Source organism: Pholis gunnellus, assembly GCF_910591455.1.
Source record: "Pholis gunnellus genome assembly, chromosome: 18".
NCBI lineage: Eukaryota > Metazoa > Chordata > Actinopteri > Perciformes > Pholidae > Pholis > Pholis gunnellus.
Window position 1 is genome coordinate 16,805,954 of NC_136545.1, and position 24,177 is coordinate 16,830,130.

General features: G+C 41.9%; 2 protein-coding genes across 2 annotated transcripts; both read right to left on the minus strand.

The window, feature by feature from the left end:
• Positions 1-371: 371 nt before the first annotated feature.
• prkaa1 (protein kinase, AMP-activated, alpha 1 catalytic subunit) lies at positions 372-9,731 on the minus strand. Its single transcript, XM_079179751.1, has 9 exons — positions 9,584-9,731; positions 7,685-7,826; positions 5,705-5,798; positions 5,260-5,404; positions 4,910-4,997; positions 4,575-4,799; positions 3,965-4,484; positions 3,726-3,852; positions 372-3,177 (listed from the first exon to the last, which is right to left on the minus strand). The coding sequence occupies exons 1-9, from the start codon at positions 9,678-9,680 to the stop codon at positions 2,894-2,896; spliced, it is 1,722 nt and encodes a 573-aa protein (XP_079035877.1). The 5' UTR covers positions 9,681-9,731; the 3' UTR covers positions 372-2,893.
• Positions 9,732-12,964: 3,233 nt separating this feature from the next.
• aif1l (allograft inflammatory factor 1-like) lies at positions 12,965-23,871 on the minus strand. The gene is made up of 6 exons (XM_079179222.1): positions 23,772-23,871; positions 23,545-23,606; positions 21,939-22,005; positions 18,590-18,631; positions 17,349-17,514; positions 12,965-14,451 (listed from the first exon to the last, which is right to left on the minus strand). The coding sequence occupies exons 1-6, from the start codon at positions 23,788-23,790 to the stop codon at positions 14,364-14,366; spliced, it is 444 nt and encodes a 147-aa protein (XP_079035348.1). The 5' UTR covers positions 23,791-23,871; the 3' UTR covers positions 12,965-14,363.
• Between the last annotated feature and the right edge of the window lie 306 nt (positions 23,872-24,177).

The window sequence follows — 24,177 nt, forward strand, 5'->3', positions numbered from 1 at the left end:
AGTAAAATGTTACTTAAAATGCAATGTGTGGGAGTGAGTCTCCATTTTGCCCACTAGATGGCACCACAGGGATGACTCAGAATAATCTCTTAATAGATTTCATTTTTAATAAATGTAAATTTGATCTAAAATGAGGATTGCTTTCCATCACTTATATTATTACACAGAATCACCTGAATAGGTAAATCAGTTAGTGTGATAACAAACAAGGAGATAACTTTCACTTCCTTGTTGGAGGACATTCCTTGGTTGCAGTGAGAGTAACATTCAGCTTCCTTAGTACTGTTGAGTGCATGGCTGTGATGGTACCATCTTTCAAGTTCACGTGAGCTGTCCAAAGACTAAAAACATGCAGAGAAACTTCAGCAAAATTGTGTGAAATTTAGCGGTTTATTAGGCAGTTGTGTATACAAATGATTTCAACACTGTCCATTCAGATTTACACTTGTCAATCTGGTAGGGTCCCTTTACACAACAAACAAAAATAGAACAATATTTATTTGAAGCAGTCCGAACAGATAGACTGGCAGAACTTATCGTCAGGACACGACTCCATAAACTGTCAAAAAGGTCACGGTTTCACACATTCATCTTTCCTACAAACACCTTGTGAAGTTTTAATAATCAAAACTTCAACTGCCCTATAAAACTAAAAATGTTTAGTTTTACAATATCATCCCAAGACCGTAGTGTGTTTCTTCACCGTGATCAGTTTACTTCATAAACTCTAGTTCAAAACGGAGACATAAAAAGGTCAAATATTAACTAAATATTTCAGTCCAAACCAGCAAGAGAAACAAGTTGATCACAAGTATTGTCACTCTTGGCAATTTTTGTTAAATCATTTTGAAATGTAGAATTGTTTATACCGGTGAGATATTTTAGATGTTTAAAGCCGTAGAGCTAAACTCAAGAAACAGCCTCGAGCAACTGCTAACACCTCTGAACACAAATAAGGTAAAACCTTTGGGAGTGACTGATATTACGATGTAAAGTTCATTAAAACCCGGTTCATTTGACTTAAGACAAAAATGATGATTCACGAGAAACCAGTTAAAGTTTTTTGTTTTCCCTCTATTGCCAGAATTAAAACGTGTCAGCAGTTACCGAGGTTTATTTTACATTTTGCATTTAAGAATTTTCTTTGTTTTGCAAAACATTTTTGGTCATGCAAAAGTAATCTGTGAATTGTTAACAGTAGTTGTGAATTAACAACACTGACAAAAATAATTTGTGGACTTCAACACTTGAGATTCCCAAAAAAGTGCCAATAATTTTGATCGGCACTGGATTCCTACTTTTACATAAAAACAGTACTGATGATGATAAGGCAGCCTAACAACAGACACCGCTTAAACCTTTAAGACTGGACAGGAAATGGAGGGAGATGGATCATACTTGTGATTAAAGACTTATATATCCAAGACTTTGTGAGCTTGCAAGTATATTTTGTCCGATATTTTTCTTTATCAAATATAAATCCCCAACACCATTTAAGATCTTAATGTTTGCGTGATGTTTCTTTTTCCTTCTACAAGAACTGCAATCTATCCAGCACGACAGGTTTGTTTCAGGGTTAAGTATGTAAAAGGGAATGTGTGGGCAAAATAAAACCCCCAAAACGATAATATTCTGGATGTATTCACCTGTCAATAGACATCGTCCATGCACTGCATGTAACTGCTACTACTCAATCTGAGCCCTTTGCACTTTTGATGTGTTGGCATTTACAAATTGGATGTAGACAAAAGGCATTTCATTCAGTGATCGTACTCTGGTCCTGATCATTAATCTAAAAACAAAAAGGAAATACAACAAAAAGTCAAAACCACCTTGTCATTTTAATATGCGACACTGAAAATGATATATTTCTAGATTTTGACTGTCATGGCAAAAATACCTCTTAAATGGTAAAAGCAGGCTGGATTTATCTGGAGAGACAATCAAGTATCAGAATAATTGTGATTGAAGGAAACAAAGCTGTGATATTGATTTAAAAACCAGTCAGTAAAAAAAGGAAAATATATACCATCCAGCAATAGATCTTGATGCAACAAACAAAAGCAACCCAAAATTCCATTTCCAATAGAACCAACACTCCATCCACTGATAAATATATTCATGTCTTTATATATAAAAATGTAGGGGACAGACAAATTCAAACTTTTTTTTACAACAAGGACATAAATCATGAAAATTTAGTCTCTGACAACTCAAATTCACAAAAAAAAAAGCAAACATAAATGTGATGAAGCATTCTTTTGTCCCTGACACAAGACAGAAATAAAGGGCTCATTGCACTTCTTCAGAGTCCAATGACTGTGACGGGCATGACGACCCTTGTTATAGCCGGTGCAGAGCCCCGATACATCGGCACCGCTTCTCCGTTCCCCACAGAGAAAGAAAACAAAAACAAGAGCAGCGAGAAATAAAAGAAACTTGTGCAAAAGTGCTACCTGCACCCTATACGACTGCCACCCGGACACCCAACCCCTCAACATGTGGCTTCCTTCTCTGCAGGCAAAAACTTGATCTTGTTCTCTGTACTGGGAAAGCAGTGCTCACTGGCTACAGTACAGAGAATTCAGTGTAATCACTTGCGCATATATGTATAGGTGGGATGTGGACATTTACCATTAAATTGATCAGGGAGTTGTAAATGTTGTTCTGTCTTTGCTATTAGGTAGCCCATCTTTCATCTTTCCAAATAACCCATAACAGTCCCTGTCAGCTCAGTACACATCCTGTCCACGTAGGGAACACTAACCTGCGTCAGTGCCATGGAACAATCACTTCATCCTCAGCTGGGATGAATTGAGCCATGAATCAGTTTGCATGCTTATTGCTATAAAGACACTCGGAGAGGAAAAAAGGCTAGCGATTGTTTTGCAAGCTATCGTGCAAGTAATTTAATAAGATTCGCACACATCTCAAAGAACTCAATGGTGTGGCTTCCCGGTCGAGGGACGGTCGCGGTGTCCGCCCCTCCCGTTGATTCGATGGACGAGGTCAACGATGACGCTAAGGAGCCTTCCGCGGCCTTGGTGGGGAGCACAGTGCTAGACGTGGCTGGAGCATCTGCCCCGTCGACATCGTTCTTAAGAGTGGTGCGGTAGTTGCCCACGGACCCGGATCGGAGAGGGGTAGCAGTTCCAGATTTCGTCTCCAACATATCGTCTAAAGAAAACAAGACAGAAAAGGTTTTCTACATAATACAAAAACCCTTAAATTTCATTATATTTCCTGATCAAGTTCTATAAAAAGGGAATATGCAGTTCTTGAAAAGTTGTTGAAGACATTGAAGTCCCTCAAAAAAGGCCCCTGAAAGTTATTTTAAAAGTTCAGCCTTCCATTCCCTTCGTGCCCTTTGCACAGCATGCCTTCGCTGCGTTAATTCCTCTCACAACAACACTCTTATCTCATATTTGCCTTTGAGGTGCCGCCGCGCACCTACACAGACAAAAAGCCGGAGCCCTCAACCCTGAGTCAATCATTTATGAAGTCTTCACTGAGGCAGTAAACTACAGGACAGAACACAGGGAAACACGACCAACATACAGGAAGCTGCATTCAGAGCGGAGCAGAATATCATCAAAGACTGTAAATAAGTGATGTGAGACTTGTTTAAAAACACACAACTAACTTTAGAGAGGAACACAACTATCAGTTTCTTACTCACATCTTAGTCAATGTAACTGATACAGAACAGTTGAATTAAAGCTTACCGTCTATGCTACGGAAGTCGAGGAGGTAGGTTCTACTGTCCACCTGGTAGAGTTGAAGGCTCATCTTGGTTTGCATCCCAGTAATAGGATTCTTCCTTCTCACACGCAGATAATAAGGATTCACAACCTGGAAGAGTTATGAAGGGTGAAGAAACAGTGACTGTATAATGTAACCTTGTTTAAATGTACTCTGAGGCCTATTTCCTCCTCTTTCCACTCTCATGGAGTTTCTTCCTTACCTTCCACTCATAATCCAGCTGTTTCATGGCACGGCACACTTCTGACATGATATCGTTGGGTCTACTCTGACTCCGGATACCCAGGTGCCACTTGGCCCTTCTAACACCCTGGTGCTTGGACTTCTGGGGGTTCAATTCGTCCAGCGTGTGGCGAGGCCTGGGAGGAGTCTCCGCCAACAGGAAGGGTACGCGCTCGGGGTGGACCTTGACGATGCCAGATACAGCTGCGCCGGACGAGCTCAGGTGCTGGTCATCTAGAAAAGAGTCGGGAGGGCTGGACGCCAGGTAAAAGTCCTTGGCTTCATTCATGATGCGACGATTGTCAATGATGAGATGGTAGGCGACGGCCAACGGATCCTGGTGGTTGCGACTGTATATGCAGGTCAGGACCTCCTCCTCTGTGCACTCAAACTTCTCACATACCTCTTTGAGGGCCTCGTCGTCAATCATGTTGTTGCTGTAGGAGGGGTCCTCAGGGAACAAGTACTTTGGTAGGCCCTGTTTGAACCACTCATCCTCTCTGCAGGAGGAGACATTATTTAGTCAAACAGACCATGAACGCAACGCTATAGCAATAGTTTGACTTTGTAATTAATCTCGTCGGGCTCACCGGATCTCTTTGATGGTGGCTCTTTTCATGGGGTCCACCTGCAGCATGTGTTTAAGGAGGCTTATTACCGAAGGGTTCAGATACTGCGGGGTGAAAAAGATTCCGTCGCAGATCTTCTTAAAGAGTGTTGGCACGTGGTCGTCATCAAAGGGAAGCGTCCCACACAACAAGGCATAGAGAATGACCCCACTGCTCCAGATGTCTACCTCTGGACCAGCATATAGCCTGAGGACGGGTAAAAAAAAAAGGGAAACAATCCTGTGATCATGAACGCCACACCTTACTGAATTTTGTTTATTCAGTCAGTGTCAACATGTAATGATGGCAAACATTACCTTCCTGAGATCACCTCAGGAGCAGCATAGTTTGGAGAACCACAGCTCGTTCGCAGGAACTCTCCGTCCGACATCATGTTTGATAATCCTGCACAACATGTTACACGGGTAAAATACGGTCAGTATAAGCCCCGATAGCTATTCGGCACATTTGATTAGTGCATCGCTACATGTAATACAAAACTAAAAACACAGGGACATTGCTTGATAGTCCTATTAATAGTCAAAAACTCCACATGGACTCTACATTAAATTTAGAGTTACCGAACCAAGTTCTGTACTAGTGTGTCCATAATTTGAACAAATACTGTCACCTGTGAAGACCTGGGTTTAGGACTTGACACGCTTACCGAAGTCTGCAATCTTGGCATTCATGTGTGCATCAAGCAGCACATTTTCAGGCTTGAGGTCTCGGTGCACCACCATGTGTCTGTGGCAGTAGTCTACTGCTGAAATAATCTGCTGGAACAGCCGACGACTCTCCTTTTCATCCAACTGTCAAAGCAGGAATCATCCATGAGGTGTGATCTTCTCTGTGACTCTCACTCGGTGAATTAGCACATCTCAGCTGACTAAGCAGCACTTGGTGTGGTGTTATGTTAGCTTTTCAAGCCACAGTTTCAGGTTCACAGGTTGCTGTATCTGCACCAAAGGCTGGCTATAAACAAAGAGACGTACATAATGCACTTATGTGTGCTGGTCCCCTCACTGGAAACAAAATGTGCAAAATATGTTACATATGACAAGATGGAAAGAGTGAAGGAAAATGTATTTCCTAGTATCATAGTGTATTACCTTTCCATTTTTGCAGATATAGTCGAATAGCTCGCCTCCCGAGACATACTCCATCACCATAAAGATATCTGTAGGGGTGCTAATAACCTGATACCTGCAGACATCAACACAAAATCATACGGATCATCAACGATTAGGAGATATAACACCGCTCAAATAGACAGTTATGAGTTATTATTTCATCATTTGTAGGAATAAGAAATAGGAAAACATGCTATTAAATCACGTGGATTTTGTATCCAACTGTGGAATGTTGTAGAAACATAACATGTTACGCTCCATTTCCAGCAAGAATATGACCAAATCATAATAGCTTGGAGTTTTATGCCTTGCTGTTAGAAAAACAGCCCATTTAGTAAAAGCCCGCTGTGACACACTTTATGAACCTGAGATGGTGCACTGAAACGCACCTCATGCTTGGAGCAAATTAAATAAACTACAGGTGTGAAAGCACCCTTTGTTAGTGAGTCTAGCTTTCAAACAATAGAAGCTTGTTCCAAGCAAGAAAAGCATATTTGTATATATTTGCATACATGTTAAATAAAACCACCAAAATTACATTCATCTATGACACAGCACATCTGTGGTTTGATCTATTCTGCAGGGAGACAGTCTCACACTCAAAAGCATTGCAGAGAGCTTAATATCGGAGCATCGTTGGTTTAAACTTGATTCAGCTACTAGCCTTTGTAACTGGTTAACACCTATCCTTTCAGTCCATAGCTTAGTGAGGAACTCTTGCACATAAGAATTTACACTGGCAGTGATTATCATATTCAACATCAAGCAGCAGAATAAGCCAACAACTGAAAATTCTGTACGCAGCATTGCAGCCCCTGCAGCTCTAAATCCACAAGGTTTAACATACTAAAAAGAGTAGCAAAGTAATGACAAGCTAACAGTAGATATTACAGTGAAACTGTGTCCGTCTCCTCTTCAATCACAACATTTCAATGTCAGTCTAAAGGTAAATGCATAATGATTGTGACAGATTTGTTCTTGTAGACCGCACCACAAAGTTAAAATTACCAAAGTTTAAGCAGATGCTGACTAACCGCTCAGCTTATTTGTCACGATTGCTACAAACATCCTGAAAACCAAATGAAGGTGTATTGTGTTGTGTTGCTTCACTTGTCCTCACTAGACGAGCAATGCTGTGCACTCTGCCCCAGTGTTTGTGTGCCCAGTCAAAGATCTCTCTCACCAACACACACACACACACACACAAAAAGGTTTACATTCTTGTGCATGCATGACATGAAGCTGGTATTTCATGCAATTAGCCACACCTCACGACTTTAATGACCCTGTAACTGTGGCCTTGAGCACTTGTTGCTTCCTGTGAACGTTTAGATAGAAGGTAGGAAGAATCTCTTTATTTTTGGATCAGTGACAGTTTCAGCAGCACCACCGCAGCATTCTTGTGTTGCCAAAAGGAGTGTTTACTTCAGGCTTGTAGTGGTTTACAGCGCTGCTTGACGCAAATGTGCATTTAAGCACCAACAACGCACTGAGCTTGCCTCCGATTAGTTTCACCGTCGGCTCAGAGACGTGAAGTTAAACAATGACTCATTCAAAATGATTCCGTCATTTGAAACAGGACATATCTTTTGGATAGGATGTGACAATTCTACCCTGTTGTATTGTATTCAAAATTCAGACCCCAGAGTTCTGTAAATGAATAATTAATAAACTTTTAGTGAATACGAAACTGAAGGAGAGGCGATCACACAACAAGGCATGATGAAAGATGGTGATGAAGCACTTTTACGTATTAGAATGAAAGGTCAACAGAGAGGAAATCAGGCAATAAAGCAGAGTGAGCCAGGGACTGAGAGGAGAGGAGTCTGGGTCAGACAGATACCCCCACATGGATGTACTCTGAAACACCATTAAAGCCTGGAAATAGCTCAGTGGGTGGCATTATTGTGGCGGCAGGGGGATTATGGAGCAGCGAGCAGGGTGTAATCTAGGACTTACAGTTTAATTATGTGAGGATGCCTGAAAAGCTTGAGGTTCTGGATCTCCCTGCGGATCTTTCCCACCACGTCCAAACTGCGGATCTTCTGCCTGTTCAAGATCTTCACGGCCACCTGGTGCTTGGTCAGCTCATGTTGGCCAACTGCAGGGTAAAACAAGATGAGCAATACCAATTACAACACAGGACATACACTGACGTTCAAAGGTTTGGAGTCACCTGTTAAGTATAATTCAGACACCAAATGTATTATTTACGATTGAAATAAATTTGGCAATTTTTGCCCCAAATACCCATCGATTTCTAATTGGTTTCCAGAAACACATTAGGGACCGGAGATGTGCAGCCATTTTTCTTTGAGCTTTCTGAAGTCTACCCAACCGTTTTATATTGTAACGTTTCAAGAATAGCTTTGCTTTAGCAACACACCGTAATTAATAATATTATTAGTTCATATTCCAGCTTGTTAAAGGCATTATTGTGCACCTAAAACTGAAACTTGTTCCTATTTAAATCTGCACACATTTAGATGCTAAGCTTCCAATTAATTTTGTTATTTATCTTATTATTTATTTTATTCTTACTGTTGCTCGGAGGGATCTATGTATTTTTCTGCCATTTCAATTGTCAGTCTGGTTAAACCATTGTTCATAGTTCTCCATTAACAACAAAGGACCTTTTTTGCAAACCCTTCATCCAAAACAACATCTAGCCTATTTGCAAAGAGAACTTTCTACAACCTAAAAGCATGAAAAACAATTAAAAAACATAGTATTTCCTGACTAACGTATCAAGTGTTTGAGGCAGGCATTACCAAACTTCTGAACAGCATTAAGTGATGGTAAAAGCTAAAAGTGCATCTCCAAAACACTGACATACCTAGCCCGATATGTCTGTAACCACAACAGTCTGAAGACCAAGAGGTATTAACACATTTTAAGACGTGGTTTAGCCATGAAAACAGCGATATGCAACAGTGGGAAGATAAACATTTTAACATATCAGTACAAGTTACCATTCAATAAAAACGAGGAGGGGGGAGTTAGTAAACAGCTGCTATTGATTTACCAGTTGTGATGATGAACTATGAACCAAGCCTGCAGTAATCAGCACAGAGCAACAGACTGTGGTCTTCTTTCTTACAACGACCACAAAAAGTGCAGAGATGACTCACTGGGAACTGTAAATCAAGCATGTTGCTGTTCTGACTGGTTTCTATTTTTTTTGGGAGAGTGCCTGATGGGTTCACTTTATTTGGGATCAATCGTGAGTTCAAACTGCACTGCATGGTAAAACGGACAGTCTACAGAAGAGGTCGATAATAACGGCAGAGCTGAGAGGAGAATATGAAGAAATACACAGGGGGCGTTGTCGAAAAATCATTAGACCAATAGGTGTTGATACAAGCAAAGCTATTTATTGACATACTAATCGTGCAGCTCTCTAGATTGGCAACACGAAATAGATTGGGTCTATGAGCTAAATGCTCCTCGTAAATATCTACCCATCTAGCGCCATGGCTAGCAACACCACCGCCAGTCAAGACGGGTCTACTTCCCGGTGTCCGTCTTGACAAGCGACTTGTGGCTCTCGGGCTAACTTAGCTCCAAAACGCAACCGGCCACTACCTGAAATAGATGTGGCTAAACAGAAGCTAATGTCATATAACTTGCATTGTGTGGCAGTCGTTTGGCATCTGCGGCTACATTCCGAAAATGTCTGTCAGGAAACAAGTTGAGCTAACTAGCAGGACATGAGGACAACAAGTGTGCTACCTTTCCTGGCGTTGCGACAAGTTAGCTTTCATAGCATGCTAACTTAGCATGCTAAGCTAGAAGCTCCCATTGCCACCATCTTCCAGTTGGCAGGATGCAACAGACGTAAAAGACAGTCGGACATACCTTTAACCTTTCCAAACGTCCCCACACCGAGTGTATCTCCGAGAATGTAATGTCCAATTTTCACTCTTCCTTCATTTTTCTGTTTTTCCGTCGCCATCTTCCCGCAGTGGCCTTGCTGCGGGGTTAGCTAGCTGCGAGCAGAGATGGACCGAACTCCGCTGTGTGCGTCTCTACTCAAACGCCTCTGCTCCGCGCGGAGGGTGGGCGGAGCCCCGGCTTCTTGCGCGAGTCGTTAGACGCGTAGGCAACGTAGAATGTTGCCTTCAAGGTCCCCAGGAAACTCCCAAATCGGGGTGTGATTATTAACTTTACATGGATTGAAGTTTGTTTGTGTTGGAAAACATATTGGTGGTGAAAGAGTCTGAGAGGAAATGTACACTAGACATACATGTGATGATTAATACGTTTGAAAAGTAAGACACGGTGACAAAATAGATGGAACAGAATCTCAGTAGCATTTATAAACGGATGCATCAAAATGTAACATTAATTATTTACAGAGAAAGCTAAACTGCACTTTGGGAACTTTGAATCAACTCAGCCCTGTAGAGCCATATATGGGCAATAGTTTTTTATGTGTCTCTGACTGATATACATGACCCTTTGTCTAAGGCAGGATATACAACATTGGATTATAACTAAAATGCCATGGTAGTTATAAGCCTAGACAATGAGTGACACCTCTCATCCAGCATTTCATTTAATAATAATTTACATGGAGTTTTGTGAAAATGTGATTGTGCCAAAACGTGCCACACCCAAGCTTTAATAAGTGGCAAAAATCTTGTTTGCAAAACATCCTACAATAAATGAATCTTTGGTTCTACCCTGAATGTACACCTACGCAATTGTTGATACCATGTGTAAGGTCTCTTTTCAATAGGTTATTGTGTTAATTGTGTATTTCTATTCAACTCTATTTTAGGAAACGATCCAAGGGCTGGAAAGGCAAATGAGAAATAACATTTGGTTGGATTAAGAGAGGTGAGGACACTCACCTACCTCCAGAGACTGAGAATACCACCACTTTATTATTCATGGGAGTTATACTAACTAAGACAATTCTGGTCATTAAAGTTATTAGATGGAAATAAAACACCGAAACAAAATGACTATTCAGTGCTAGTCTGGGTTGATCTTCTTGTGAATTGTGAAGTCAAAGGCAGCTGGGCATTGCTGTGTAGTCTCATTGATGGCTCTTGAGTTTGGACGGAGCCACTTATACTGTATTTCATGACCTAGAAGGCTGAGATGCCTTGGGAATAACAATGAGCTTGTCAGGATCGTGAAGAGATGCTTAGTGACAGTGATGCATGACCAAACACCCTCAAAGCATCCCAAATCACACCCCAAAGCACAGTGAAGCCCAGCAGACGGTAATGCACTTTGGATATCCCAAATAAGTGCAAATATCTTTATATTTTTCGCAAGTCAGTGATTATCAAAGAAAGCATGGCCTGGCAAAGAGTTACTATGACTCCCCAGAGAGGTCTGGTAGGAATTTACAGTTAGTACCAAAGGTCCTTGTCAGTGACACTTGGTCTACGTTTGTGTGTGTGCTGGGCTCTATATAGGTTTTGAGATAAAATAATACAGATTTGATTAAAGCTCTGTTCATACTGTCCTTATTTTAGGACTTTTAGGACTCCCATCAACATCAATACAGTACATATAGTCAGGTGTGGTTCGTTCTCTTTCTGTTCTTAATTATCAGGCTGGGAATTTGAGAAGTGACGGCCAGTAAATGTCTGTCCATAAATGTGTTTCACAGCTCCGATCAGAAACCTACAGATGCCATATCACCCAAAGCCTTCTCAGTGGTGACATCTTGTGGTAACTGGTCAATCCTACAGGCGCCATTTGGTAATCGAGGTTCTGGTCAGCTCTTGTTGTGAATGAGAGGATGAGCAGCTCAAGATGAGAAGAGGTGCTCTTTGACATGTATCTAAAGTGACTGTATGGGCTCTGCTACGTATCATTGTAAAGTATTAGTTTGACAAAGTAGGTCCAAGTTAAAGGGGATGTTACCGTTCATGTGTCAATCAAGACATTGTAGCAACTTATCCAGAAAAAAGACACCTCCACTCTAATAACTCTTCATAATAAACACAATTAAGTCCTGTGATGTCATCAAAATATGGACAATTTGAGTGATGATTACAGGTCATTAGATCAACTATACACTAAATTAATATTAGTTAATCTCTTGTAGAATGAGAGGTGAGCTAATACACACACTAATATATATATATACATACTACATTTAAGACTATTAGGATGTCTGGCAGACGCAGGTTTTTAAATTTGTTTTAAGCAAATCTTATTTGCAAGTCTTGTGTAAAAACTGAGAATCTATCGTCTAATTTTCTGTTGAAAAGTACAAACCAAAGGGTGTGACTCAGTTAAACCTCCAGTTTCATGAGCAGGCTATCACCAAATATCTCACTCATGCCACGACGTAGATTGACCAGTAGATGGCAGCCTCTATGCGAGAGAGGAGGTCCTGAGGAGGTCCTGAGGAGGGCGTCCTGTCCTCAGATGCACTGCAGTGATGCATTCATTATTTCAATGTCAGCCGTGGACCAATAATTACCATCGATACAGAATGACACACCTTCAGAATACGCCTGTTAACATGCTTTTTAAAGTATGCATAAACTATTCCCCACCCACGCACCTGCTCTCCCAATGACACGGAAGATAGATGGCCTTTACACACAGACGATTAAACAGAACCAAACAAGTGACTGTGTGCACTAGAATAGCAGCTATTGACCTTTTTGTTGAAACCATGTTATTGCTCGGGTTGCAGCTGCACGTACATGGAGCAACATGTAAAGTGAACGAGGAAAGAATATGGAATGAAAGCATTGTTACAACACGCAAACCGTTGTCAGCCAAAGATTTACACACGATTTCTCTCTTCCTGGGAATGAACCGGGAGATAATCATGAAAACTAAAGGATGAGATTTACCCCAAAACATAACTGACAATGCCCAGGTTTTACCTTTACATCCATCAGCACCGATAGCCAAACACGTGTTGCAATGTGGTCTTTAACGACACATGGATTCTTTAAGATCGATGGAAGGACACCCACCTTTCATGAGCAGAGAAGATGCTACAGTAAATGAACAAACAAATGAAAAGATACTGCAGTTAAACACTATTCCTATTAAACTTGTTTTTCACACAAAGTAAAAATGAGTTGAACGAGATCTCTATAACAGCAATGAACAACTCAAAACTTAACGGGCCAGTGTAAGAATAATTTTAATTCCTTTGGTGTCTGCAAAACAATGTGCATCTCAACAACATTAAAAGATGTAATACACCTATCAGACGGAAAACAAACAATAGCTTAAAAACACGTTAGGTGGATCAAAAATACTACGAGTACCAAATTCACAGTAAGTAGCGTGAGTTACAGCAACACTGAGGCACAAATAACAGAATTCACAGGACAATGAACGGGATGGTTAGCTGATGGAAGACATGTGGGGAGAAAAAAAAAAAGAGAAACTAATGACACACGTGTGAAGTATAAGGTAACCTAAGCAGTCAAATCACCTCACAAACGGGTTAAACGCTTGCTGTGACATAAACAATGATAATGTTAATAAAAAGGGAAAAAAAATGACATTAAAAAAAAATCCAACACTTGAGAATTTCACTCACTCAGAATGCTGTGGAAACACCAGAACAATACACTTCAACAAACATCATCAAAACTGTCTCAACAAAAGAACATTATTTCAGGTTTTCTTTTTTTTTCCTGGAATTAGTAAACCAAGAGGACTGCTGGAACGAACACGCGTGTGCACTCCCTCCTTTCTCAATCGGTGTGTTGAAGCTCTACAGCGTCTGCAGGTTGAGGCACTTGGAAAGAATATGATTGTACTGTGTGGAGTATATTATGTACATTTGTTACGCTTGCGTGCCTGTTAAAATCACACTCCCTCCAAAAATGAACATGTGCTTTAACCATACAGATCTAAAGAAATCAGGTTTGCAGTACTGAAACTTGAACGTCCCATGGTCAACATGATCTCTTATTCGCTCACACTAGCCGAGAGAGGAATATTTAAAAACGCATAGCAGTACAGTCATCTACAAAAATATTATTAGATCACGAAAGTGGCCAGGATTACCTAGTTACTGATTCCAGATCAGTGTTTCAGCTCGGATGACTTTGACCCCAAAAAGGAAGCTGGGCCTGTAATCTCTGGCACCTGATCTAAAGCGACACGCTGACCAGGATCAGCCCGACAGGAATTCATCCAAGACCACTGAGGACAGTGCAAAAACGTGTTGGGGGGGAAAGCTGCTTCTTCTTTTCCTTGTGCTTCTTCAAAAGCATCCTACTCTCACGTCGCTAAAATGATTCCCAAAACAAAAAAACAAAAAAAAAGAAACAAGGAAGGAAAAGCAACCTCTGGAGTCTTCCCTTAAAATATATCCATGAAACACTTACAACAAAAAGGTTTATCAACCAGATCACGAGTACAACTACTAATGCTACATTTCAATTCAAAAGGGGAAAAAAGATGAATGATAATATTCCCAGTCAAACATCATTTAGTGGGCTGTGGGCTCAGACTTTCCAAATGACAAACAGCTTGCACACACCATATATATCACAAAATAACATCCTCAAATCACCAAATCACTGGTCCCACACTAATACAACACTCCACATGTTAAAAGAATGATTCGATTCCACGCAAACCAACGATGGTCCCTCTGCTTCAGCAGCAGTCCGGAGGCCGACGTCTACGGCTAAGGCAGGCTAGAAATGTCCCGCTTTGGAGGGGGTCCGCCTGGTTTGCAGGCAGCGCCATTGGCTTTGTCCTCAAAGACCAAGACTCTGTGGAGAGAGAGAGAGAGAGAGAGAGGAATCATAAAATAGCTAAAACAAAATAAACAATACACTTGATTTGTATTGACCAAGATACAGACGGAATGGAGCATTTTACTGTTGGAAAATCAACTTGTGGGTGCCCTCTGTTGGACTACGGGCTTGACTTACGTGACATCTGTAACATAAAATCGGCCTAGCTCCAGTACACTACAGCATTCAAAGAATGATGTCATTTGATTGTGATGAACATGCATGAATCTGTATGACTGTGCTCCAAAAGTAAAACTAATGTAAAAGATAATAATGTGGATGTCTGACTAATGAAATCACACACTAAAGGAAAGTGGGTAGAAATGCAGCAGTTGTTATGCATCGAGTTTGCTGTTTTATGTGTATGCGTTTGCCTTTTATTGAACTTAGGGTGTTAACTAAAGTTTATCTTCATTATCATTATATATATTCAGATTATTTCCATCATTGCTCGTCTCATTCTTTGGTCCATAAAAAAGGGCAGAAAATAAAAACAAGCCAGAGTTGCCATCTTGAAATAGCTTTTTTGTTGTTGCACTGCAGCAACTCGTTGAAAATGAGAAATTAGAACTTTTGCTTGAAATATTACATTAACGATTGATTGATTATCAACATATTTTAGTTGACGAATCAGTTTATCCACTAATAGCTTCAAAAGAAATGAATGCAAACAGGCAGAGACAGGGAGACTGAGTTCGACGTTGAGAGAGGCAGAAAGAAAGTGAAATGTGGATGTAAATCAGGACGACAGAAGGTTGTAAGAGAGTGTAAAGGAGGTGAACAAGAACAGTAGAAACAACACAAGCAGGAATGTGTAAGTGAGGCGGGATCATCAGCTCCTGGATGATTCAGAGAGCCACGGTTGCAGACGGGGCATGAAGCTGGCTGAGCCGTAAGTGAAAGGAATGAAGAGAAACCACAAAGGGGAGTGAGGGGCACGGTGGTTTACACTGTACACTGCAGAGTGAGCGATCGGACAGGAGCTATTCAGAGCACAGAATGCCCGTCTTTAGTTTCCTTTTTTGGAAAACTCTGCAAAGCTCCACTAAGCTCATAAGGAGCAATGATCCCAACGACGAAAACCGGCACTCGGCAACTCAAGATCACACCTGATCGGTCGCCTCCTACTGATCCAACAGCAAGTCAAATGTCCTGCTTTTGTAAATAGATTATTCATTATGGCTCTTAAATGCATTTTCATTAACATTGTTACAGTGACGCATGTATGATTTCAGCATATTGCCATGTTAGGTTTATCTGCTCTATGTAGACAGAAGATCTTAATGTTGTTGTGTACATACACACCAGATACCTGTTGTACAAAAACTGAAATATGTATATTATGCACTCTAATGCACACACGGTGCTATAACGTCAGTAGATAGGACCCCTGTGATTATCTTCACTTCATGGAAAGAAAAAGTGGAATCTTGTCATCAAGATCCCTCACAGCTGTTGCTACTTGTTAACCAATCGCTAGTAGAAAATGTACAACCTGTAAGGCTCATCTGGAATTTAAAATCTTGGGTGAAACAAACTACAGTGGCTGAGCGTCCTTGTGCACGTGTGCATCGCTCTAACAGTGACTTTATCCAGAGAGCTTTCCCAAACTGGGCCCCAACTTGTGGAGGGTGACCTCAATCATTTTCCTCCGATTGTAACTACATCAATTGTTGTGGTGCCAAGTGCTTTGAATAACACTATTCTAGAGCTCATTGTACCCCCCCCCCCCCCCCCCCCCCCACCTCTCGTTCCTCCCTTTAGAGACAAAAACAGCAGAACACAAGAGAGGCGTTGTAGACCTTCGCAGTCATCAGAGAGAGTGGGGAGGAGCAGTAGAAACAGCAAGATACTCCATGTCGGTAACCTACACCCTGTGACCAATGTCTCCCTTCTGCAGATCAATGAATGTGGACACACACACACACACACACACACAAACAGAACGTTAGTAGCCAATAGAAGCTCACTCTAAAAAAAAAACTCCTTTCCTGTTTATATAAATGTGTTGAATCTGCAACATTATTGTTTAGTAAAACAAACTTCATCAAGTTAAAATGTCAACATTTGTTTAAAGTTGAAATGTGATCGCTGCCCAGTGTACCATTCCCCCGGTGAAAGTGATTACAAACCACTACCAAGTGGACTAATGAGGCCCGGAGGGAATGAGGCATGTATAAATAGCCGATGTGGGATTATGGGATACACCGTTTGAAAAATGGTTGAGGGCAAAGGAGGGAAAAGTTATGAATTTCCTCTGCTTGGTGTTTTGGGGATTATGAGGATTTGTCTACTAAAAAGGGTCCAGCCTGTTTAGTCCAGCAGAGCTGACATGCAGCCAGCCGACACACTCGTTCTCCTGCAGTCTGACCCACTGAGAGGCTGCTTCAGGTCCAGAATAACAGGGAACGTGTCCCCTTATCCACCAGGGGCCATTGAAAGACATAATAGCTATTGTAAGAGAACTCCACTGGCAGAATCTCGTGTGGTTGGGTGTCTTTGCCGGTCCCGCGTGACTGTCAGCGGTTAATCAGCCTATAATCAGTTACCTAAGCACATGATCCCGGCTCAGGATAAGGATGGGTTGACTATGGATAGGCTTACATAAATGGGTTCTGTTGCCGTGGAGACTAACGACTAACGTAGCATGTGGGTAGTGACATCATCGCTAGTCATGTCTGAACCCCCTTCTGAAGGATGAGACAATAGGCTGACACGGCACATGATTCATGTGAGCACACACATAAACACACACACACACACACACACACACACACACACACAAACGAACCAGCAGATGGTTTATAGACACAACTCACTCTGCATGTAAAATCATCATCTTTTCACACACACACGCACAGAGGTTTACTTACAGTTTGAGCACGGCAGAGCGCTTGCCCAGCATCATCTTGACAAAGTCCCTGTAGTCGATAGTGTTGCTGCTGCCGCCGCCCGTCACCTCAACGATCATCTTTTTCAACTCCAGGTGGGTCTTGGGCACCCCCAGCTTCTCCATCATGCGCTTCAGACCCATCATATCTGAGAGAAGGTGCAGGTGACAATCAGATACGTGCTTTATTGAGAACATATTAATCATTTGTATAGTATTCAAGTCTGCATTTTAAAAAAGGGTCCCTCCAACACACATTGAATTTGAGTCATCTCAAGGACCACGACAGCTGTCTAATGTCTTATGTGTCTCTGGAAGGAGCTTTCCAAAGCCTGAAAAGACGCTGAGGACCTACAATTTTCATCAGAAAGCCTGCGTTACATTATGAATGTGTGTTTGGAGCTTCACTGATTCTAGATGTCTCTGGCACTGTAGCTTCATCACTGGTACAATGCTGGAGCAAACCTTCAGAAAAGGTCTTAATAAATCTAAAGATGGCTCTGGATACTGTCCACCTGGCTCCTGCTTTATTGACTTCATAATAACTAATACAGTTTGCAATGTCCCTCAAAAGAAGAGTTTTTAGTCCAGGCATTTAATCCCAAAATGTTGGTCAACACTCACACAAATTGCAACAAATTGTCTAAATATGATCCCACCAAAAACAGCTTTTTTGACCAAGCTGTATTTTATTCTTTGAAAATCTGGCCCTTTTCTACCTAGATTTGGTCCTATTCTCAAGCACTCTATGAAAATGTTAGCGATCACCACATTCATCCTCTGGACAGCATGGACATCTGCACCAAATGTCAATGTAATCCATTCTGGAGTTGTTGAGATATTTCAGATTGGGTCCGTAGTGGCGGACCAAGCAACTGACATTGCCATCTGTTTTTTTTGTTAGCCGCTAATGTGGCTAAAAACAACACACAAGTTGACATGAAGGACAATTAGCAGCTTCTTTCAGGACCTGCAGACAGACTATCTCTGCGGTCGGACTCCCGACACTACAGTTCGCCTCACATCTGCTCCAAGAGCTTTCACACCTGTGTACAGTGTGGTCTCACTTTACATACAGGACTCAAAACATGACACATGAGCCTGATCATACCCTGTGCTCACACCGGTCAGACAATACACACACAGTATTAATTACTGCTCCTGCGTGTCGACCCTGCGCATGGGCCAGCTGACAGTTGGTGTTTTAGTGCTACCATTACTCACCGATCTCTCCTTGATCATTCAGGTCAAACTCGGAATATTTATCTGCAAAACAAACACACAAGAGATCATTAGTAACGGCTCACACACACACACGCCACTTCACCAAGAACAACATTTTACAAACACCAATCCCCAGCTGGCGTCTTGCAGCCAGTGAAACTGTGTGTTAACAACCGCTGTCCAGTGAGTCTTACACTGCTGACAGCTGAAAAAGGACAGACACAAACAGCTGATGATGACAGGTGTGTCGTGTGTGTGTGTGTTTTGAATGTCTCAGAGGGCAGCTGAGTGGGATTGACGTCTGAGACAGATTAAAGTGAGAGGGTCAGAAGGTTAACAGATAACTTACAAGTTAAAACAGCAATCAGGAAGGAAAACAGAGACGCTCGGGCTGAAAACTGTCCCTCACTCAAATGAAATCTGATCTTTCTAGCCTGAGAACATGCAGACAAATCCCTGACGCTTTCCAGACAGAGCCCATACGTATAACTACTGGTAAGGAACTACTTAGTTTGCAGTTTGAGCTCAACAAAAAACTGCATTTGGAGCCGTCTTGTACTTTGTGTACAGCAAACTCATAACTTTTTTTCCTGGGACTTAAAAAGTCTTAAAACACATTTAGTTTTTTGTCAGCAAAGAGCAATGTACAGGACGTGCAGTCATTTATTACAGGCTAAAACTAAACAGCGTTGCAAAGCTAGTTGAACGGTTTTCACTTCAATCCGTAGATTTGCTGTTATGTTTAAATAACTCCAACTCAAATTATAATCTTATTTTCCTTTAAGGGGTCGACGACCCCGGTGCTTTCATTGGTCATGTGCTTTATTCATCTTTATATAATATTTGTTTCTTATAAGTGTTTTTTCCCCTTCAGTACATCTTACAAACTCTCTCTGCTCTGCCGTCTGTTAGATTAGTAGCTCATTTTAAAAGGAATAACTTGGTTAGTTAGTCTGTGTACTATGACAACAAAGATGGGAAGTGATTACTGACTAAATGGGATCGGGGGCTTCTCGGCCGATGATCACTGAAAACAGTCCGCTGATGTGACTTCACGCTCTGAAAAACCAATAAATGACATTTTCCCGCTTCTCCCTAAATTTCACCATTCTTTTGTCCAGAAGAACACTTTAGTCAGATTACACTTGCTATTTCTGTCCCACACTGGAAGCTCTGTGTGTGTGTTGGGAGGCAGAGAGAGGGGACTGTGTGAACCCATGGGGAACGGGACAGGACAATGCTAACCCTGTTTGTAAACTCTGAGAAGAAGGGGGCCTCCACACATCATGCGCACACACACACACACACACACACACACCCACACACACACAAAGCAGTTCTTGAGTGGGCCACTTGTCGTAGAGCAGCCTGCTGATCATCTGCAGCCACAGAAAATGGCTCCTCTTCAGCGTCTCCTCCTGACCCACATTCCTTTAGCAGCGGATGTGACAAAGTTACAGGGCCATCGTTTCATGAACCAGACATTTTCCGCCATAATTATGAAGTATTTTCTGCTTCTCTTTGACCGTCATAAAGAAGTCTGTGATTTAAGTTTGATTTAAGTTGTTTGATGCTGAGGAGGCGTCTCCATTATGAAAACAACCTTGCTGATAAAACATTTGAGATGGATGATGACTAGCTGCTACTTTGGCCAACACATAAATAAATGATACGATGCCGCCAACACTGATTTCACTCTGAGTTTAGGCAATAGGAGTAACTATGTGCTTTCTCATTCGAACCCTTCCACACAAAATAGCATGACATCACAGAAGAACTGATGTCTTAAAGGCAGAATGAGTAAAAAAAAAAAACAAAGATGTACAGACTCATAGAACAAGAAACCCCCTCAATCATCACTCATGACCCACTAGTGTGTGCGGCGCTGTCTGTATCTGCAGAGAGACGCTGACCTCTTCCTCTTTCTATTTTGCTGCGTTCGTGATGTTTAATACAAACTCTAAAGCGGCTTCATCAGACTAACTTCACGTTGGTGTCTGACCTGCAGTCCAGCAGTGACAGCTTTTTGTCTCTACTCTCACCAACATGTAAAAACTCAACGTTCCTCGACAGCGCGACGTGCTGCTCGGATTAAAATACTGCAACGTGAACGTACGATGTGATCGATCGATCTCCTGCTGAGCTGAGCTGCTGGCAGCGAAGCTACAACCACCATCAGTGACAGTTACATCTCAATAAAGTCCGATATCAATACAGCTTAAAAAGAGACACTATATACTGTTTGTTGTTAATAAAAAAGTGCCGATATCAGGTATTTATCCAGTGTGCAGAAGGTTAGCAGTGGAATAAAGAAAGGCTTTCCTGTTCTGCCGATATTTCCTGAACGCAAATTTAATAAGCGTACTATTATATTTCATAAAAAAGTAATACTTGGCTGTTACTTTTTACTCCACTATAAAAACACTGCAGTGTAATTATTGTCCCCAAAACAGCAATAAGTTTACAAAGCTCAATTAATATCCACTATAAACTATTCTCTTTTGGTTGTTTTATTGACAGAAACGGTGACAAGCATCTGCCATTTAATAACTATTAAAACAAAGAAAATAACAGTTTGAATAATAATAATAATAATAATAATAATAATGCAGTAGCATTGCTGTGATTTGGTTGGTTTAGATACTGACCTCTGGGTCACTGGGACGGTATGGAAACAGAAGGGGAAAGATAGAAAGAAAAAAACCAGAGATCCTCTTAGGACCCGGGTGTCGGGTCCCCTCTCTGTTTATACATTACTGCTCCATTTCCTCCAGCAAGCGGAGACTGTATGTAGGACACCGGAGCAGGTTTCTCATGGCCCCTATTCGAATGAACAGCCTTATGTTATTCCGTCTGGAAAACCGTGGATAAAGAAAACTCACACAGCCAGAAAACAGATTCCTCTAAATACACCCAGAGCACACGTGTGTAATATCAAAGCAATGGGGAGGAGTTCTTTGATCAAATCGTGCCATTTTGTTCCCGCAATCAGCTCCTATAGTAGCAGTGATTGTATTCTATTGCTTGGAGCTATGAGTTTACCCAGCGTACTTCTGAATATTGAAACAACAAGCGGAGGAACCCCCCCCCCAAGCACATTCCTGCAAGCCCTCCGAGGACTTGGCCTTGCAAAACCTCTTTGGAATCTCAGCAGTCTGTCTTTCCCACAGAGAAACACAACATGCTGCATGTGTGTGTGTGTGTGTGAGCAGACCGCTAACAAACAAATATACAGGCAAAGACAAAAGACAGAGAAGAGGAACACACCCTCACAAAGACAACCACACCCTAACAGATACTGAAACTACTTTGGGAACAGGGAAAGGGGAAAGGGGAATGATTTGCTTACTTTTGAGCCCTTCCAGCTTTTCGGGCAGGTCCTCTTCATCCCGGTATTTCTGGTCTTCCAGGTATTCCTGATAAGGAGGAAGAGGGGTGAACAAACTGAAGGTGATCGGGGGAAAAAACAAACAAGTTTTACGAGATTGACTGAAACCCCTTAAATCAGATCTGAGCCCATTTTTTTTTTTTAAACCTGGCGTCCAAAAAGTCCCAGCAGTGTTTCACAACACACACATAAAGAGGAAAGAAGCCCAAATTAGAGCACGAAGTACATCAATCTGGTTGCGTTCCTCCCGCTGCAGTCACAATACTTATCACTGTGTTCATTAAGTGGAACACCCCACAAGGGTGTAAAAGGAAAAAGGCCTGAAGGGAGCTTTTCTAATGAAATTATAATGACGCAATCTGCCATGTGGGAGTCAGCTTCAGCCTACGCGGAGAGGAGAGAGTCAGGTTGTTCTCTGCGTGGACTTCTGTGAAGCTTGAAAGGAGAAGGGTGAAGAGGGTGAAGAGGAGAAACGCCACAGCTGGATGCTTATCAGGAACGCCTGACTCAGCCCCCCCCACGCTGCAACTCCCACCCTCGCAGGAATGTCCCCTCACAGTCAGAGTGTATCCTAAATGTATGCAAGTGTATTTGAACGAGTGCATCACAATACAGGAGGATCTCCTCCAGCTGAAGGTATTTTAGGGCTGCAGCTAAGGAGTCGAAATGATCAGTAAATTGATTTTATTTAGTGTTTGGTGTATAGAAACAGTTCAAGCTGGTGTCTTCTACTGGCTTGTTTTGTCCCAAAGATATTCTTCATAATATTAGGCTCATACAAAATAAACATCACATTAGAGAAGCTGGAGTGAATTTTGGTTGCAGATGTCAATCGACTTTATGATCAGATAACATTTTCATAGATGAATAACACAGGATTTAATTACAGTACAGTATGTCCTAGATGTATCTGGGGTTGTTTCTCTAATGAACAAATGAGGGATTTAACAAATCAAATGCATAAATCTCATGCAGGAATAAGAGTGCGTTTTACTGCTGTGCACAGAAATGTGACAGGCGCTCCCGGCTGCCCTCTTGCCGCGACCTGGTTTCCGTGCGAGAGCACGACGTGAGCCACAGTAAAAGGAGGGAAACGGAGATTATGTACGGACACGTCGTTAATCTGAGGACCTGTACGTTACTTCACGGTTATCTGACGGAGCGAGGCCCCGGTGTGAGACAAAGAGCTCGAAACGCCAGACAAGAGGAGCCACACAACACGCTTCAAATGCGTTGGTTTTACGCACAAATGCACACATGACCGGGGCCAGGAGGAGAATCCTCGTGTGACAGCATGCAGCGCGGTTCAACAAGTGCCACCAGACTGCGAGGGCAAACAAATCAATAAAATGCATCGCTATGGGGGCTTCCATTAAATGCGTGTTGCGTTCAGGGAATGCATTATTCACAAATCTACCGGGGGACAGATGCACCTCACTGCATTGAATCACGCTTCACAAACAAGGCCAATGCCAAGTCAAGTGTATGCGTGCTTCATGAATTCAAATTCCCGTGAGGTGCCGTTAGATGCACGCTGATAAACGGTACACAAGGAGAGCCTGCGTACCTGGTTTATTTCTTCCAATTTCGACCTTTGCTGCTCCTTTTGCAGGCCAAAGGCTTTCCCTCCTGAGGAAAAAAAGAAAACCAGGTTATTATAACAGAGAGCTAGTTAATACCGACGCAGGTTTAGCTTGGCCTGCTGATGCTCTATTGTAGAGAAGCTTTTAGCTCGCTGCAGACATGCAGAGGATGCCCGAGACAAAGCAGACCGCTGTCTGTGTTATTTATTACCTTGTACATTTGAAGGCATCCCGGAATGTTATCTGCGCGGTGTAAATCCAGAGAAAGACAAATATCCGAGCCAGAAGGCTACCGCAACTGTCCGCCGGGGCGATACTCTTGCTCTCTTTAAGGGACTGGGCTGAGCGGGTCACTAGGTACCGGTGTCAAGTCGGACACAATTAGAGGAGGAGCATCCGGTCAATCTTTTCAGAATAAACGATTCACCCCTCTACACAAATCCAGTCTTGAATTGATCTTAATAAGAATATACAGTTTCCAGAACAATGTAATGTTATGTGTAACAGTCTGAGACATGTCTGGATGCAATTGTCTAAAGGAAGGTATAAATAATCATACAATTGACTATATATATACATATGTGTATTAATCTATATATATAATCTCATATATATAT

What these genes read in the sequence shown, in the direction of transcription:
- prkaa1 (XM_079179751.1), bottom strand. Translation starts at nt 9,680, where the DNA reads ATGGCGACGGAAAAACAGAAAAATGAAGGAAGAGTGAAAATTGGACAT. An exon ending in CATCCTCACATAATTAAACT is followed by an intron (nt 5,799 to 7,684) that starts GTAAGTCCTAGA and finishes TGATGTCTGCAG; the next exon opens with GTATCAGGTTATTAGCACCC. An exon ending in TGCCAAGATTGCAGACTTCG is followed by an intron (nt 4,998 to 5,259) that starts GTAAGCGTGTCA and finishes CATGTTGTGCAG; the next exon opens with GATTATCAAACATGATGTCG.
- aif1l (XM_079179222.1), bottom strand. An exon ending in AAAGCTGGAAGGGCTCAAAA is followed by an intron (nt 18,632 to 21,938) that starts GTAAGCAAATCA and finishes TTTGTTTTGCAG; the next exon opens with ATAAATATTCCGAGTTTGAC. An exon ending in CGCTCTGCCGTGCTCAAACT is followed by an intron (nt 14,452 to 17,348) that starts GTAAGTAAACCT and finishes CTCTCTCCACAG; the next exon opens with AGTCTTGGTCTTTGAGGACA.